The 18,594-nt window shown below is 43.9% G+C and overlaps 1 protein-coding gene across 8 annotated transcripts in view; it reads right to left on the bottom strand.

Annotated features, from left to right (window-relative positions):
- rbfox1 (RNA binding fox-1 homolog 1) overlaps positions 1-18,594 on the bottom strand; it is a 309,662-nt gene that overhangs the window by 20,652 nt on the left and 270,416 nt on the right. For 7 of the 8 annotated variants that reach the window (XM_066641701.1, XM_066641703.1, XM_066641704.1 and 4 more), the window contains 7 exons: positions 16,169-16,312; positions 15,768-15,821; positions 14,206-14,298; positions 11,263-11,323; positions 11,072-11,125; positions 2,337-2,469; positions 653-692 (listed from right to left, as the gene is read on the bottom strand). In XM_066641701.1, the coding sequence (XP_066497798.1) occupies positions 653-692; positions 2,337-2,469; positions 11,072-11,125; positions 11,263-11,323; positions 14,206-14,298; positions 15,768-15,821; positions 16,169-16,312 (579 nt within the window). The remainder of the gene's footprint in view (positions 1-652; positions 693-2,336; positions 2,470-11,071; positions 11,126-11,262; positions 11,324-14,205; positions 14,299-15,767; positions 15,822-16,168; positions 16,313-18,594) is intronic. The other variant, XM_066641700.1, reaches the window with a different exon arrangement.

The raw sequence follows: 18,594 nt of genomic DNA, 5'->3' as shown, positions 1-18,594 counted from the left end.
TACTGAACCACTTCTAATCCACTGCCTTCTCTTTTCCTCATTCCTTTCTTCTTTTTTCACTCCGATCTCTCTCTCCTTCTCACTGTTCACCTACTTCCTTCCATCCCTCTCTCCCTCCATAAAGTCTTCGAATTCCTTATATTTTTGCACAATCCTTACTTTCCTCTCTATTCTTTCATTCCATCTCTTTCTACCTCCCAGTCTGTCTTCTCTTCCCTTCTTTCACCCATCTTTTCTTTCTCTTCATGCTCCCCCTCTGTCCCTCTTCCACTGGTCATAAACACACTTGGACGGTAGTTCACACTTCTGCCAAACACTTCCTCGCTGTTACTCTGTTTTGGTTTTTAACCAGCTCAGGTAGCTGTCTGCCTAGGGGCAAGCGAGAGAGAGAGAGCGGGAGGGAGAGAGAGATAGAGAGAGAGAGCGGGAGGGAGAGAGAGATAGAGAGAGAGAGCGGGAGAGAGAGAGAGAGAGAGAGAGAGAGAGAGAGAGAGAGAATAGCGCCTGTGGCTGTTTGGTGAAAACATCTCGGACTTTAGTTGCTGGGGGGGTCATTCCACGTAGCATCAGTTGTAACATATCTAACAGTATAACAGCAGAGGAGTGTGTCGTGTGTACATGATGTTTACAAATCATGTCAGCTCATACTTACATAAATATCTGCACCGTAAAACCCGTCCTGGTACACAACGCTGTGGAAACACACACACACACACACACACACACAAATGTTCAGGTTATTTATTGTGCATGTTAAACCCGCTCTGAAATAATGTGATTGGCTCAACATACGTAAATATTACTGTCCCTACTGGCAGCCTTTGTGAAAGAATGTTTTAATTCAGTTCATTTTATTCATGTGTGAACAGAGCCTTTCCATCCACTTTAACCATTGAACTGCCTCCTCCTACCTTTTCCTTTGTGTTTTTCAAATTTAACCTACGTCATTCCATCCCCCTGAGCTTAGAGAGTCAGGGCCCCGTCTCCAGCAGAGTGTGCAGTTTAAAGGCATACTTCTGATAATAATTAAGAATGTGGTTAAAGCATGTCTTAGACTGGAGATGATGCTCACGGCACGAGGTAAATAAATTAATCAGTAGGTTTTTCTGCATATTTCAGCTGTCAATGCTGCAATTATCAAGCAACATTCTGTAAATCTCCATGCAACAGCCGTGGACGTGTGGATACGATTAAGACAGAATAACTAACACGTGCCTCTAAAACACACTCTCTCATTTAGACTGATCCATTTAAACCGACAGCTCTCGCACAAAACTGTTTCCTTTTAAACTGAAGACACTTAATGCGAGTTAGAACAGAAACGGAACACACCTCACCTCAAAATCACGCACCAACATTTCAAAGAAAACGGACAGGGCTTTTTTTCCCCACTTTTTAATGTCCTCAAATTGAAAGTAGCAGCATGTTTATGCGCGCTGTTTTCTTTGGATTATTAAACGCCTGATTGTTATAAGTATTATTGATTTAGTGGCTTTACACCCAGGAGGATTTGCTGGAACCCGCGAGACTCCGGATTCCAGCCTCCTCTCTGACACTTCAATAAGTTTAGATGAGTAATTTAAGACTAGACTCATATACGATAACTGGATTACTACAATAACGTTAGCGGAAATGCGCTTTTGAACGCCTCTCGTCTCCGTAATCCTCTGTGTCAGTTTATAAACTTAATGATTAAGACGTCTCCTGAGATTCCGACTCTTTATTCTCCTTTAAAGTATCAGACACAAATATGAAAAAGATAAAAATCATTCGTCATCTTTGGCCATTCACGGTCCAACAGTTTGACACGTCCACGTCAAACACCTCCATCTCCGTTTTGTCTGCAGATCGCCATCGTTCATAAACCTATATAACACACCTGACACAAACTGACAGGCTAGGATCTGTTATCAGAACACTCCAGCGGCGTTAATGACAACAGGAGCTGAAAGATATGGACGCAGGTCTACGTGGGTTTCCGTGGAGGGCTTATGGAGGTTACACGAAGTAAAGTCCGATGCATGAACCTTCTGTCGCGAGGCAAGTTCACATGTGCAGAACATCCCTGGCAGTGTAATCAGATACAGATGTCTATGTGGCAGCTATTGAGCTGTACATCATCGCCGTTCAATGAAAAACACGCTTCTCCAAAATATCAACAGGAGAAGGAAAAAAAACCCTTCTTTCCACAAAAATGGAGATGAGTGTTTTTCACTGAACAGCGATGATATTCGAGCTGCTTTTTAAAACAAACTATCGATTTGATTAATAACTGATTACACGGCTGCATGTAAATGTGTGAGTGTGTTTGTGTGTGTCTGCATATGTGGACTAACCCTCCGTATGCTGGGATGTGTGGTGGAGGAGCAGCTGCTCTGAATGTGTTGTAGACGGTGCGTCCTCGTCCTCGTAAGTGTGCTCCTCTGTATGCTGCTGCTGCTGTAGCTGCTGGGTAGGGAAAACCTGGCACTATCCGACCAGAGAAAGACAGAGACAGAGACATAGTCATCAACAACTGCCAGTAAATATGTATGGAACCAGAAGTCACAACGTCAGTAATATTCCCCTTTAAACAGCTATGCTTTTCTCCTGCACAGATTCTTATTTGTGGCAAACCACAAAAATACGACGAAAGACCAGTGAAGTCTTATATTTATGTGAATGTTTTAAATATATATTGTTAATAAAACCAACAAAACAAAGCCATAAATCTTTAACAAAAGTCTCCAGACGGCATCCTCAGGAGCAAAGCCATGAAGCACGTGGCCGAGCTCCTTAATCCATATCCTTAATGGCCGCATACGGCGAGAAAGAACGAGGCACATATAACCTCCAATTAAACTCACAATTAAGCCTGAATCCTGGCTCTGAGAAGTGTGAGGGAGGTGAGGGGGCTCCGTGGGCTCGCAGAGAGCGGGGCTATTGTTTTTATCATTAATCTTAATAGGTCGATGAGTGTGGAAATGACTTGGAAGAGGTGTAATTTGAAATGGTGGGGAGAGCGGGCTGTGGAGGAGGGGGAGGAGGTGGAGGAGGGGGAGGAGACAGAGATTCGTTCTTTAATTATGCATTTTTTTTTTTTTTAAAGAAATGAGATCTAATAAAAGTGTAATAGAAACATTGAATCATTCATTTGACTTTATGAAAAATTGAGAGCAGGAAGAAAAGAGGGCCGTGGTAAAAGGTGAACACAATAATTGTTCTATTTCATCCTCCGTCACCTCGACGCCCACCCTGAGACAGGGCCTTGAGCCACAGACACCTGTCTGTCTCTGTATTTGACAGTGAGACAAGTTCCTGTGATTTTAATTAGCAACAGAAACGGAAGCAAAAGGAAAGTAGATGAATGTGTGTGTGGCATAAAGCAGTTGTCTTGATTATACTGCTTTTGCAGGAAAATTCAGGGGCATATTAAATTTAAATGGAAGACCTTCGCAAAATACACAGAAAACACAGAGACTTTTATCAAACTCGACAGAAATGGACATAAGAGCTTTTCTTCTCTTCGCTGAGTTTAAATCTGAGAGTACAGTAAGAACACGATGGAAAAAGTTCTTCATAAATAACAGTGAACTTGTGAAATTGTGGGTTTAAAGCAGTGTCTTTTACGTGTGTGTGTGTGTGTGTGTGTGTGTGTGTGTGTGTGAAGTGAGATGTGGGTATTCATGTTTACATGTTTGCTGTCTTTTCAGCTTTTTATGTCGGGTGATTCTGGAGGGAAACTTGCTGTAGTTATAATTAACAACAGCATAAACAACATATATTATGCTCTTTCATTTACAGTGAAAAAGGAATGAATAGGGCAGAAGAGAGAGAGAGAGAGAGAGAGAGAAAACAAGAGAGAGAGAGAGCAGAGAGCGAGTAAAGCGAGAGACAGAGAGTAGAGAGCGACAGACAGAGAGAGTAGAGAGCGAGTAGAGCGAGAGACAGAGAGAGACAGAGAGAGTGAGAGAAAGGGAGAAAGAGAGAGAGAGAGAGAAAACAAGAGAGAGAGAGTGAGAGAGAGAGTAGAGAGCGAGTAGAGCGAGAGACAGAGAGAGTAGAGAGCAAGTAGAGCGAGAGACAGAGAGAGTGAGAGAGAACGAGAGAGAGAGCGAACAAGAGAGAGAGAATGAGAGAGAGAGAGAGAGAGACAGAGAGAATGAGAGAGAGTAGAGAGAGAGAGAGAGAGAGAACTACAGCAGATGGCTGGACGCAGCTATGAAAATGAAATAAAATAAAGCAGCTGAAAATGGGCCAAGTCTAACATACATCACCATGTCCAATGCCAAGTGTGGGCTAGAGGGGTATAAAGCCTGTACATCACACGTAGATGAAGATACAGAGAAAAGGCCCCTGTTTTTCCTAATTCCACTTGTTATTTGCTTTAGAAGCTTAAGACAATGGGGTGGTTTCAGCCCCCCCCCCCAACTCTCTCTCTCTCTCTCTCTCTCTCTCTATTCTGTCATTAGTGGCTTTGTAATCCAAATGGTGCTTTATCTCAAAGTGAGCACACTGTTCAAATGCATTTACAAAAAGAGTCTTAATTAATGTACATGTTTAATCATCCCATTACACATGTCAGGGTCATTCTCCATTGTTCCTCCATGCCAAGCAATCTCCTGCCTTCACCGTCCAACAATGAAAGAGAGAGAAACCGAGAAACAGCACACTTTCATCCCCAACAATCCCTCTGTCCCCTCCGCCCGTCTCCTGTGATAGCGTCTCTGCACTAATCCCGTCGCTAGTTTCCCTGTGGTTCTTTATGTGTCGTAAATGTGCTTGTTGCTGAGCACAAGGGCGGAGAAATCAAAGTAACTGCGCACCTTTAAAAAAGCAAAGTCTGCACATTCAAACTTGGCCGGAAACCTAGTGGTATAACAAGTGAGTCAGCAACCAAAAGGTTGTAAGTTCAAATCCCAGGAATTACTGGGTGCTGCTGGCCGTGCCCTTGGGCACTTAACCCCCACAGCAATTAACCCCTAGATTGACCACTGTCAGACAGTGAAATGACCACTTTGCCTTAACGGATCAATCGAGAATGACTCAGAATTTGTGCATGTTTAACATTTTTAGAGTCTGCATTCCTGAAGTGCAAAGAGTGCACTAACAAAGGTCAAGAATAGGGCGTTCTAGAAAGTCTGAAAAGTATAGAAGGGTGCCATTTTCATTCATTCATTCACTATCTGTAAGCACTTATCCAATTCAGGGTCGCGGTGGGTCCAGAGCCTACCTGCAATCATTGGGCGCAAGGCAGGAATACACCCCAGAGGGGGCGCCAGTCCTTCACAGGGCAACACACACACACATTCGGACACTTTTGAGTTGCCAATTCACCTACCAACGTGTGTTTTTGGACTGTGGGAGGAAACCGGAGCACCCGGAGGAAACCCACACAGACACAGAGAGAACACACCACACTCCTCACAGACAGTCACCCGGAGGAAACCCACACAGACACAGAGAGAACACACCACACTCCTCACAGACAGTCACCCGGAGGAAACCCACACAGACACAGGGAGAACACACCACACTCCTCACAGACATTCACCCGGAGGAAACCCACACAGACACAGGGAGAACACACCACACTCCTCACAGACAGTCACCCGGAGGAAACCCACACAGACACAGGGAGAACACACCACACTCCTCACAGACATTCACCCGGAGGAAACCCACACAGACACAGGGAGAACACACCACACTCCTCACAGACAGTCACCCGGAGGAAACCCACGCAGACACAGGGAGAACACACCACACTCCTCACAGACAGTCACCCAGAGCAGGAATCGAACCCACAACCTCCAGGCCCCTGGAGCTGTGTGACTGCGACACTACCTGCTGCGCCACCGTGCCGCCCGGGTGCCATTTTGAAATCTGTAAATATGCAAGCTCTAAGTTGAAGTTCAGAAAGGTGCATGTCCCGAATCCAGAAGTCTAGAAGTATATTTGCTTGAAGGTCCACAACAGTTTATGCTACAACGTACAAATGTGTGCATGCTTGGAGTTCAGAAGTGTGCACGCTCTAAGCCCTATAGCCGTCCCCATCAGCCCCGTGACGATGACAACATTGTTGTATCACCTAGATCTCCAGTGGATCAATACAGATTCTATGTATAACGAGTATTTAACCCTGTGAACAAACCCCTTCACTCTCAGTTGCGTCTTCAGCTGCAAAATTTGAGGTGGACTGTGGACGTACAGCGTCAAGTGTTAAACAGTCTCCTTATGTGTATTCCTGTTAGATCACATCCAGCCACGCGAGACTAAGTTAAATCAGATGCACAAAAAAAGCCCCGGAAACTAAAGAGCAGTGATCTACATCAAACGATTTATCACTTTAACTTCAACCTACTCTTCCACTGAGGGTATTTTAAAAGAATAATGATATACTTTCATTTTCCTCCAGGCCTCTGTTCCTCTTAACCTTGTGCTCCGAAAAAAAAGAAAGAAATGAAGGATGTGTGTTGAGGAGAAGGGGCTTAAATTTCCTTCACTCGCGGAGGTGGACCTGGTTTGTATAATCTCAGATAGCAAATTGGAGAAAGTCAAATTTTCAAGCGGAGGTTTAATCTTTCCCAGACGTAGCCCTTAATCAGTGATGGGGCGGAAGACTAGCGGGGTCCCGTTCAATGGCGGTACACGCGCCTCCTTCTGATAACTTCCACACCCCCTCCTCCCCCCACGCCGCCGGCCAAACACGAGCCGCTAATGAACATCAAAGATGCCGTAAACCAACAGCCACGCCCAGGGTTTGCTGCGGTTCAAGTGGCTAGCCTCGTTTAACACCGAGCTCGTAAATCAAAGCCTGAGAAAAAGGCCCCTCTACAAAGAGGGGACGGATTTATTCCTTCCAGCCACCATAGACCGGGCTTAGCCACCTCGCGATTCTCTATGAGCTCGCCAGCACCCCCTGTGGAGCCCAGCTTTCCATCTGCAACCGTGCCAAGCTCCTATTTTTAGCCCCAAGCTAAACGATTGGCTGTGTTTTCCAGCATCAGCTCAATCACAGCATATTAATGACACACTGATTATAATTAAAAGAGGAGGAGAAAAGAATAAATATATTACAAAGAGAAATCAGAAGGCCGAACGTATTCGCTCTAATGGGATGCTGGGAGACTCGGAAAGGTGAGGCGAAAGGGAATCGATTTCAGAGCCATTTTGTAATTAACGAAATGTGCACTGAATTAGGGTAAACGACTGTCTGGAGAAATTGAAAATATTGATTTTAATTTACAAAACATATTTCAGCCCCTCCGCGCCCTGGCGGAAGACAGAACCATTTAGGTCTCGCCACCACCTACCGTTTCCTTCTCTCTCTCTCTCTCTCTCTCTCTCTCTGTCTCGCATCGTTCCTATTATCATAAAATCAGGCTATTTTTTATCGTAATGGTGACAGGAAGGTCATGGCCGGGACAGGCGAGGTTGACGACGACTGGGGAGAGGAAGAGTTTCCTTTTTTTTCTGCTCTGTTCTCTTTCAAGGCCTGTAAAATGAAAGCGGACCCCTGAGGCCTGCAGCTTCGCTTGATCACACTGTTTTCATACGATGTGTTCTGTGTGTTTGTGCTTGTGACAATTGAGTCTACAAGCACCCCCCCTCCTCGCCACTGGGGTAACACGCGCACACAAAAACACACGGACACACACATAAACTTTGTGTGAGAGTCTGGAATAACGGCTCGCCGTCGCTGTGCCAGAGCTCTGAGATGGAGCCAAGGCCCGTCCCACAGAAGCCCACAGATTAAGGTCACTCTTTATACACTCCCAAACCACTAAAGCCCACAAATGGCAACCTTTTCATCTACTGCTTTTTTTTAAGGTCTCAAATAAAATGGCCGTTTAAAGGCATGCCCTTCTTCTGTGTGCCTTTTGTTTTCTCTTTGTTTGTGCGCTGTATTTTTATGGTTAGATTCTCTACACAATCCAAGCACTAAATGCCAGTCTTGGTTGTGGAGAACGGTCACATAAACGAACCGGGGTTAGGAGTGTTTGACGAAGCAGCTTCGACTGTGTCAACATCCATCACAGCTGCATTGTATTCTGAGGCAGACGGTTTATACTCGAGTACACCCCGAGTCTGATGGGTAACAGTCAGTGCAAATGAAAAGCCTTCTATCTGTAGTTTGAGTTTGTATCCAATTTAGAATAAGACCACACTTATAAAGGTGTATACGTGCTTTAAATCGGTTAATTCTGTTGTAAATACATTAAAAAGCAATAGAGAACTTTTGTTTGCCAAATAGTGAACCCACATCCATCTACAATGTTATTAGACCTCAGATCTTGCCAGATACTGACCTTACTCTGTTTTCGACAACATCAAACCTGTCAGATTCAGCACGTATTTGTAAGATTAATCATTTATCCACCAAGTTTAATGAATTATCTACCAACAGATTGTCTTTATACACATTAATGATAATGTGGGGCGGCACAGTGGTACAGCAGGTAGATGTCGCAGTCATACAGCTCCAGGGGCATGGAGGTTGTGGATTCAAGTCTTTCTCCGGGTGACTGTCTGTGAGGAGTGTGGTGTGTTCTCCCTGTGTCTGTGTGGGTTTCCTCCGGGTGACTGTCTGTGAGGAGTGTGGTGTGTTCTCCCTGTGTCTGCGTGGGTTTCCTCCGGGTGACTGTCTGTGAGGAGTGTGGTGTGTTCTCCCTGTGTCTGCGTGGGTTTCCTCCGGGTGACTGTCTGTGAGGAGTGTGGTGTGTTCTCCCTGTGTCTGCGTGGGTTTCCTCCGGGTGACTGTCTGTGAGGAGTATGGTGTGTTCTCTCTGTGTCTGCGTGGGTTTCCTCTGGGTGATTGTCTGTGAGGAGTGTGGTGTGTTCTCTCTGTGTCTGCGTGGGTTTCCTCCGGGTGACTGTGAGGAGTGTGGTGTGTTCTCTCTGTGTCTGCGTGGGTTTCCTCCGGGTGACTGTCTGTGAGGAGTGTGGTGTGTTCTCTCTGTGTCTGTGTGGGTTTCCTCCGGGTGACTGTCTGTAAGGAGTGTGGTGTGTTCTCTCTGTGTCTGCGTGGGTTTCCTCCGGGTGACTGTCTGTGAGGAGTGAGGATGGTGACTTAAGGCTCAAGTGCAACTTCTCCATTTGATTTCATCCTTGTCTAATGAGAGTACACAAGCTGTGTGTGTGTGTGTGTGCGCGCATTTGGTCATATGTGTCCACCTGATTTTTGCTCATTATATATAGTCTCCATAATTCTGTATGACATCAGGTCAAAATCAGAAGTGCAAAATGAAAGCAAGAGTGCGACAGAGTTTCAGAAAACCCACAATAAAGCAACCAAAGGAAGTGTAGAATGTGGTGCAATGCACCCCTCAGATGACTCCTGAGAGGAATGGGTGCAATATTTTGCAGCCTCCACAGTCCACAGACTCTAAATGTGGGCTGAAAGTGACTGTTCTTGTCCAGAAGATGTTGTTGTTGTTGTTGTTTTTTTTTTCATTTTTTAAAAATATTATGCAATACAGATGGTCACTTGCCAAAAAACAAGTAATAAAAGCAAGCTGCTTCAGCCTCACCTTAGGCAACAGTGGACAAACAAACTGAAGCATGTTGTTTTTTTACTGGGTGTGCTGTTGCATCTCTGTCAAGGTCATAAAACGGGTTTATGGTGACTCTGCTGTGTTTGGGAGCACACTGTCAGGGGCAGCCCTGACCTTAAGCTTAGGGAAGCAGGCTTGGGACTTAAAGGTCACTGCTGAGAGCTTCATGACAGCCAAGAAAAAATATAGGACCAGGGAAGTGAAGGAACAGAACTTTCTCTTTCCTCAACATCCACGACTGAAGTGTTTTTGAGCAAGACACCTATTTCCCCATCTACATGCCGGGTGCTTGAGTGTTTGTGTATGTGTGTCTGCTCACTGCGGCTAATCACTAGCGTGAGTGTGTGTGTGTGTGTTCACTGCGACAGATGTGTTGAATGTGGATTCCAAATGTCTCGGTGCTGCAGTGCAATGACAGTAAAGACACTTCTCACACTGACTGAATGGAAATGTGTTGCATGATTAAATTTCCTGTAGCTGCTGAGTGATTAATCGCTCCGTATGGATCTAGTGTGGGACGTGTGTGAATAAGACAAGGTTTCCATCTCCAGGCTCCGCCCACAAATATGTTCTTTCGTAGCTACCGTTGTGTGGACACTGGTTACATTTACATTTAGTGACTTCTTCAAGCAGAGACGAGCTCTATCACACAACAAACCTGCTCTCCACTTTCTGAGCTAGCACCAATAACCGGACAGAAACAGTGGCTATTTCTACTCTATGCTACTCTACTCTACGCTACTCTACTCTATGCTACTCTACGCTACTCTACTCTACGCTACTCTACTCTATGCTACTCTACTCTACGCTACGCTACTCTACGATACGCTACTCTACACTACTCTACGCTACTCTACTCTATGCTACTCTACTCTACGCTACTCTACTCTATGCTACTCTACGCTACTCTACTCTACGCTACTCTACTCTATGCTACTCTACTCTATGCTACTCTACACTACTCTACGCTACTCTACTCTATGCTACTCTACTCTACGCTACTCTACTCTACTCTATGCTACTCTACGCAACTCTACTCTACGCTATGTTACTCTACTCTATGCTACTCTACACTACTCTACTCTACACTACTCTACGCTACTCTACTCTATGCTACTCTACTCTATGCTACTCTACACTACTCTACTCTACACTACTCTACGCTATGTTACTCTACTCTATGCTACTCTACACTACTCTATGCTACGCTACTCTACTCTACGCTACTCTACACTATTCTACGCTACTCTATGCTACGCTACTCTACTCTTTTAATATGGATGTTCTCACGTACATATATGTATGCATGTTTGGAACACAAAGAACAACTAAAAATGACTGTTTCAACATTATTATGAAATCCAGAAACTATTGTGGGCATATCCAACAACGACACCAGTACTGAGCTTGTTTTATAAAGTGATAGACCATGAGGAAGCACACTTTGCAATGTCCATCTATTATACAATGTACTGCAGGAGAAGTTAATCACTCTGAATTAATCAGCTAGGTCAAATTTGTTTGGGTGCACTCACCTGCATAGAATTCAGGGCTGTAGACTGCACCCACAACAGGATTCAACTTCCAGCCTTCACACACACACACAGAGAGAGAGAGAGAGAGAGAGAGATAGAGATAGAGAGATTGAGATTTCTCATTTTACAGTAAGACAGAATTGAACTGTTCCCAAATCCTGGTGGTTTAGGAGGTCTCCTCCTGCTCTTACCGTTTGCATATGGGTTGACAGTCTTTTTGTTTGTCATTACTCGTGCTGTTGCATTATTTACCTGAGCACAAAGAAGGCAAAGTCAGCATAAACGACACTAAAGCCAGCAGATAAAATATGTTAAAAATATTTCAAAAGTCACTGGCATGCATTATCGTAAGAATATGAACATGGCCCAAATAATTACAGAATTTCATAACAGACAGTTGACTTAAAGAAATGTCATTCATCAATACTAAAAAAACAAAAGACATACGAAGCAAATCAAAAGGATATTTACAACAGTTTGATCATAAGAGAGTCTTCGGCATGCGTCGTCAGAATTATGAGCGAGTTGAAAGAAAACGTGGAGGAGAAATTAAAACAGAACACACAAAATGCACTCAACAAACGAAACGCTTATCGTACATGAAAGAACATGCAGTGGAAAGAGGGGGAGGAGCGACTGGGCTAAAGGAAAACAGGAGGATGTCAGGAGGAGAACGAAAAACAAAAAGGATAATAGAAGGACAAACAAGTTAGGCATTGTGCAACATACACTAAACCGTGAGAGTAGGGAGGTTTCATTGAAAAACTCCAAATCAAATCAAATCAAATCAAATAAAGCAACATTTAGCATTCAAACACTCGGGCCAAGAGCCTGGTTGATTCATCGCAAGAAGAAGAACGCAAGAGAAAAGGAACGAAAAGAGAAACCAAAGGAAAGGAAAGAGTAAAAGTCATTCCAGCTCGAACGACAGCTTACAAAAGGATCAAAAACAGGGTGCATTGTTTAACACAATAATGGAGTTAACAATCTGAGTAAGATGTGCACGAGTCAGTCCAGTCCAATCAGTGCCTCGCACGCAGCTAAACGTACACTCACGTCACACGTGTACCAAGAGAAAAGAGCATCAAGGAACTGAATCACAAGTCAAAAGAAAGGTCACGTGGTTTCAGCGCGAGTACGGCAGCTGGCAGATGGATCTCTCCACTTACCATTCGCCAGTGTGTATTGTTAGCGCGGCTTATCGAGAGTTTGGCGAGGGCTCTACGGTCTACCGTAGGAGAAGGAGGGGGGGAAGGGGGGGGGAATGAGAAGCAAAATATGCAATATCTTACTACCCACGTCATATCGGAGAATAAATATATCAACAGAGAAATGAACCAAACCCAAAAATTAATGAAATAAATAAATACAGTCAGAGATAGAGAGAGAGAAGCTTTTTTTTTTTTTTTTTTTTTTAAAGTGGAGAGACAGTGTTGAGTGGGAATCAGTGGCGACAAAACTCATTGGTTCTTCACAGTTGCATTTACGCACTTGACTTTTCTCTCTCTTAACCCGTTCATGCCCGATTAAACTTGGCAAAAGGGAGTTGGATAACATTTTCTGTAGTTGAACCAGAAAGCAGTAATTCTGTGGATTACTTGTTATTTAACTGTTACTGCTTTTGTTTTAAACTTCACTTCTTTCCCACGTGACCAAAAATATAGATCTACGTCCGGTAAATTGTCCACATGCTTCCACAGTGAAACTCTACACTAACTCTGTTGTCAGTGTGGTCATTTCCAAATGCTGACGCCACACAGCGTGCTGTTTCTGGCTGAAATTCCGGCTTCTTACTCTTCATTCCCTATATAATGAACTACAACGTGTACATTCAGATAACACTAGATTTCAGATTCCCACACATGAATAAATATAATCACCGTTGTATTAGAAATATATTCATTCATTCGTTATCTGTAACCCTTATCCAGTTCAGGGTCGCGGTGGGTCCAGAGCCTACCTGGAATCATTGGGCGCAAGGCGGGAACACACCCTGGAGGGGGCTATAAGAACTATATATTGCACACAATTAAGACCTAGATTCAATAACTTCGTGACCTGCATAGTGCAATACATGAGGAGTACAGAGAGATTTGGGATTAAACCTGTTTCTCTCGTGTTTCCTGGTGATTGATTTCTGTTTCTAAAAGGTACTATGGCCCCCTACAGGACTGGAATGATAATGCAACCATTTTTGACTTTGTCTAAATGGGGATAATTTCAAAAACAGAGGGAGGGAAAGTGTGGGAAAATAGCCCAGACTTGTGATGCTGTACGAGCAGGACTTTTACACATCAAAATGTAATAAAAGTCCCCCTTTTTTTAAATCAGATTAGTAACTGAGGAAACTTGGACAACACATGGAGCAGTGGATACAAAGTCATTGGTTTAAGCTGCGTTTCTTACGGCTGCAGGAGTGGATTGGAGAGTGGAGCTGGGGGAGGGTGGAGGTGGTGCAGGGGCCTTAATTCACCTCCTCTTCCTTCTCGGCCTCAGCACAATTAAAGTCTGAGCTGGATTTGGCCTTGATTTAGTTTAGATGTAGTTTCGAGCCACCGTGCCACCCTCATCAACTCTGCAATAAACTCTCATCACACATTTACTGTCTGCCTCACTGCCTCACGACTTTACTGCACCCATTCGCTCCTGACGCCAGCGTATTTTCTTAAGGTAAAAGTAAAGAAAAACAGAGAGAAAGAAAACAAAACAACAGAATAAACTGATAAATCAAGTGAATGCCAACTTAAAGAAACTAATCAGGTCGAGGAGAGCGGGACCTTCGGCACTGACTGCAGGCTTTTTGATAGTAACCGAAATATTGCAGTGATACAACTGTCAGAGTTCAATGAGTGTAGAGACGTGAGGTGAAACCAAACAGGGAGGGGCTGGGGAAGAGGGGAGAGGGCTGAGGGGGAGAGGGAGGGCCAAGGAGGAGAGGTAGGACCGGGAACGGGGAGTTACACACATACGATGCATGGTGACACAGTGAGATGAGAGTGGAAGCAGACACAGAAAAAAACAATGCAACAAGAAACAGAGAAGAGAAACAGAAACGAAAAGAAAAGAAGAAAAGAAGAGAGAAAGTCTGATTTTTTTTTTTTTGTTCGAGAAAGGGAAATATTTGTTACATGCACCTCTATTTTACGGCCTTCTACCACCGTGCCGTGTAATTTCTCCCTCGCCCTGTCCGCATCAGCACTACTTTCGAAAGTTACGAAACCAAAACCCTGCATGCAGGTGGGAGAAGGGGGGAGAACAACATGCACATCATTAATTCAGTCAGAAAAAACAACCGCCCCAGGACAAAAACCAAAGAATAAAACAAAATAAATGATAATTATAATAATAATATAATAATAATAATAATAATAATAATAAAAACCACTTGAGCATCTACCTCACTCCCATTCGCTTACACATTACTGCTGTTGCTGCTCTCTTTTCTCTTTTACAGAGAGCTTCCTGCTCCTTTTAATTGCCCCTGCGCCATGCAAGCATCGAGACGGGCAGCCGTTAACCCAGAGGCCTGAACAGTGCTTTCTTTTATTTACTTTTCAAATTCTTTTCAACTATTTTTCTCAGTTAGAAATTCTTAGGAAACATGAAATAAACAAAAAATAGAAAGAAAAGCAGATAAATAAGAGATAAAAAGAAGAGAATATCTCCCTAACATTTCATAACAGAGCAATAACAATAACAGTGATAAAGACTGAAAATCAAGGACTCTTAAATACACAAATGATTCAGTGAATTGAAACTGAAACTGCAGCACTTCTGAGCATGCATCGTTATCCCTCCCCCGGCTGGAACAGCAGAACACAGTTCATAATTCAGAGTTAAATTAAGAACACAGTTCAGTTCTGGGGACGTATGTGTGACACACACATTATTGTGAGATCAGCTTTGTGTTCATTTAACTGCTCTAATTCATAGGTGTGTGTGTGTGTGTGTGTGTGTGTGTTTGAAATGTTTGAAAAGCAGGAGACCTACAGTAAAACAATATACTTAATATTTTTCATGTTTTAAAACGTAATAATTGTATGTAATACATAGCTTTGCCTACACTTTACACACATTAAATAATATTCAACACAGGGCAGAGCAGGGCAAAGCCCAGCGCACACATATATATGCTGCAATTAAAGGATATTCATAACAGGGGGAAACACATCGCAGATAGATGCTACACAAACCGTTGGTGAGTCGACTGATCATGTGTTTGGGTTCCACAGGGTGTTGGGCTTGTCCTCGCTTACTACATCTATCCTCTATGTGGATGGTACAATTCTAAACCCTACCTAAAGTTATTGTTCTCACTGGCCGTCATTTAACCCAGGCTCTTTTTACAGACCCTGCCTGGTTCAGACCTAGATCTGCACCGAACTCACTGTGCTGTGCATCGGTTTACCAGGCATTAGAGGGACCCTCTGCTCACTAATTACCGCCGCACTCACTCTGCCTTTGACTGAACGGATCAGAAATAACAGCAGCTGGAAACGTGCTGCAGCGTGGAGCAGAGATGTGTTCGTCTCGGGTCGAGCTCAGATCGTTTTAAAAGGATTCGGCAAATAAAGTGCAGCAAAACGCATTGGGTTATGCCCTGCTCTCTCCTGCGTGCACACAGTCATTATACAGTCAGTGATATCAGTAATCACGTGTGTGAAGACATGCAGAGGAAATGGGTGTGTGAACATACCTTAGACCCTCTCTCATTAAAAATGATCTCAACATCTAAGATTTTACCAAATTGCTGCAAAACAAACACAGAGTCAGGATGAGTGTCACGTACAAAATCCTCCTAATAAACACATGAACACAGAGGAAAAGCCTGTGGGAGCATTTTCAATAATAGTTGATTCAGATGGCATTATATTTAAAGGAATTTAATTGTATTTGATTTAATCTTTATTATTATTGTTGTTGTTTTTAAGTCACACACACTCCTTGGACCTGGAAACAACTCTAGGCTTTTAATCACAGAATTGCTTTAATATTAAGACAAGAGCAGTAACAGATACGCTCCTTTTCTCCCCAGAACCCTGCCCCCGGGCTCCTGCGTGTGCTGAGGTGTGAGAAACGTCGCCGCGTGATACTCACGCCAAACATTTGCCTGAGGTCTGGATCTCTGAACCTGAACGGGATGTTGGAGACATGCAGCCGCTTCGGCTGCGTCTTGTTTTCCGTGTTTTCGGACGACTGCGTCTGATGCTGGCTGTCTGTCTGTGCTGCGTCGTCTGTCTGCTGAAGGGGAGAGGGTGAGGGAGACAGAGAGAGAGAGAGAGAGAACTGAACTCCACAGTCTTAGCCTTTTTGACAGTGTAAACGTCCTGTAGGTTCACAAACATAGATCAGTGCACTAGTCGGCACCTAACCGCATGCCACTGGTTTTATTAGGTCAAACAGGTAGCTGTGAGACGGAGTGAGTGAATGTCTTTGTGTTTGTGTGTCAGCGTGTGAATGTGTGAGTGTGTGACTGAGTAAGAGAGTCAGTGCCATGAAAAGCTTTGCATCTGAACCTACTGCAATATTGAACTGAATGACTGTGGCTGTAAACAGGGCCTGTGCCTGTCTCTCCATGAGGCCCAGTGGAGCCCGGCTTCTTTGGAACAATACAGTCAGTGGAAGTTTGTCTTTCCCACCTGCTCTTGCTCCTGCTCCCTATTTTATACACACAGCGATATGAAAAACACATGTAGAACACACACACACACACACACACACACACGCCCACTGACTGATTACTCTGTGGGTCTGTAGAAGTGTGTATGTGGGGGGGCTGGAAACACAGGAGAAGACAAAAGAGAAAACGGCATCATTGCCTCCATTTCTCTCTCTCTCTCTCTAATTCACTCCACTTCTCTCCTTCCCTCTATGTCTCTGTTTTCTCTCACTATATGAAGAAGCTCTGTACTGTCTCACATTCTGAGTGCTTCTATGGAAGGAATTGCTTTGATAGTTGAGCGAGTTTACGTCGCCTCTGAAAGTTCTCCTCAGCAGTAACACAGGTCACACTTCCTGTACATGCAGCGTTACTATGCACTATTTATTATTACAACCTTAAAAAGCCGCCAGTTTCTTTAAACGATGAGCCACTCGTAGTTAACCCTGACCCGAGCGCACAGCAGTGAGGAGCGACGAGCAGAAACTCTGCTTTTTAGCCGTTTACGCCCGGTTCTCTTTCCTCTGTTTTTACTCAGTGTTCTTATTTCTCAGTGTTCATGTTGCCTCTTTCTTTACATTCTCATACAAACACAGGTCCAGCACTGTGATTGGACAAACACAGACGAGAGGGCGGGGCAGCTCTGAAATGCCTGCTATCAGAATGACTTGATCAATGATCAAAGTGTGTGGGTTGGTGGACTCCAAAACCCTAAATTGCTCCGTGTGCACATATAGTAAACAAGAGGCTTCTTTATAATATGTCCCCTTTAGGAAATATTAACCCAAAGAAAGCTGCTTGCTTCAAAGGCAGAATGGGTTAATTGTCTTTTTAATTATATACATGTACTCTGCATTAAGAAAATTACAGAAGAGCTGACATTGTGTGTGTGTGTGTGTGTGTGTGTGTGTGGTATTATCACAGGGAACGCTGTGGGCAACTGTGACAACAGCCACAACACCGCCATTCACACAGCTGCACTGGAACGGAGAAAAAATGACTGGCTGCCTGCTTAGATATGTAGATCACGTCATCATAATGATTACACAAGTCATAACGTAAAAGCCACCAGCTAAAAATGAGAAAGAGAGAGAGAGAGAGAGAGCTTGAAGAATTGCTCCAGTAGTCTTTCAAGACATGAAAGGCGTGGGGGAAGAGGAAGAAGAAACGACAGAGAGAAAGCTGTCGTGTGTTATTACAAGTCATAAACAAAAGAACGCCCACTGCCAAGAACAAAGAGAGATAAAACACCAAAGCAGGCGCAGTAAACTATCAAATGTAAAAGTGACAAGATGGGCTTTTATTGCGTTTGCAAAATTGCGCTTTTTTTTCTCGTGCCACGAGGCTCGGTTTTTAATGATGGCGAGAGAAGCCCCTCCGGAAGAGAGGGGATTATAATTGGAAATATGTGCTTTTCTGCTTTATGGCTCTTCCAATAAAACAGCGGGAAGAAACGCGGAGGGTCTTTAGGTGGAGCCTCATAACGCAGGCCGCCGCAGCACGTCCTTCTTAAAGATCTCATTTCACATCCTCTGCGCACGGACGCTGTAAATGGCTCAAATAATTGATTTTGGAATCAATTAATTGATCGGGGCGCGTGGCGAAGCCCTAGGGGTGTTGGGGGGGGGGGGGGGGTGATGAGATGAGGCAAAAAAGGCAGAGGACAAATCTATAGTTTCCATAAAAGATCTATTTGTGATACCACTGAAGAAGAAGAAGAAGAAGAAGAAGACATTTCTCAGAGAAAAGCAAAGTTATTAATGATTTTTTGCACCTTTCTTCAGTTGGAAACATGTAAATATCAACTGTCTCTTTCCTCCATTCAGAATGACATGAGAGAGAGAGAGAGAGAGAGAGAGAGAGA

Source organism: Hoplias malabaricus, chromosome 13, assembly GCF_029633855.1.
Source record: "Hoplias malabaricus isolate fHopMal1 chromosome 13, fHopMal1.hap1, whole genome shotgun sequence".
In the NCBI taxonomy this organism is placed as follows: Eukaryota; Metazoa; Chordata; class Actinopteri; order Characiformes; family Erythrinidae; genus Hoplias; species Hoplias malabaricus.
Note: the sequence above shows the minus strand (reverse complement) of the source record. Positions and strands in the feature narration are given on the sequence as shown.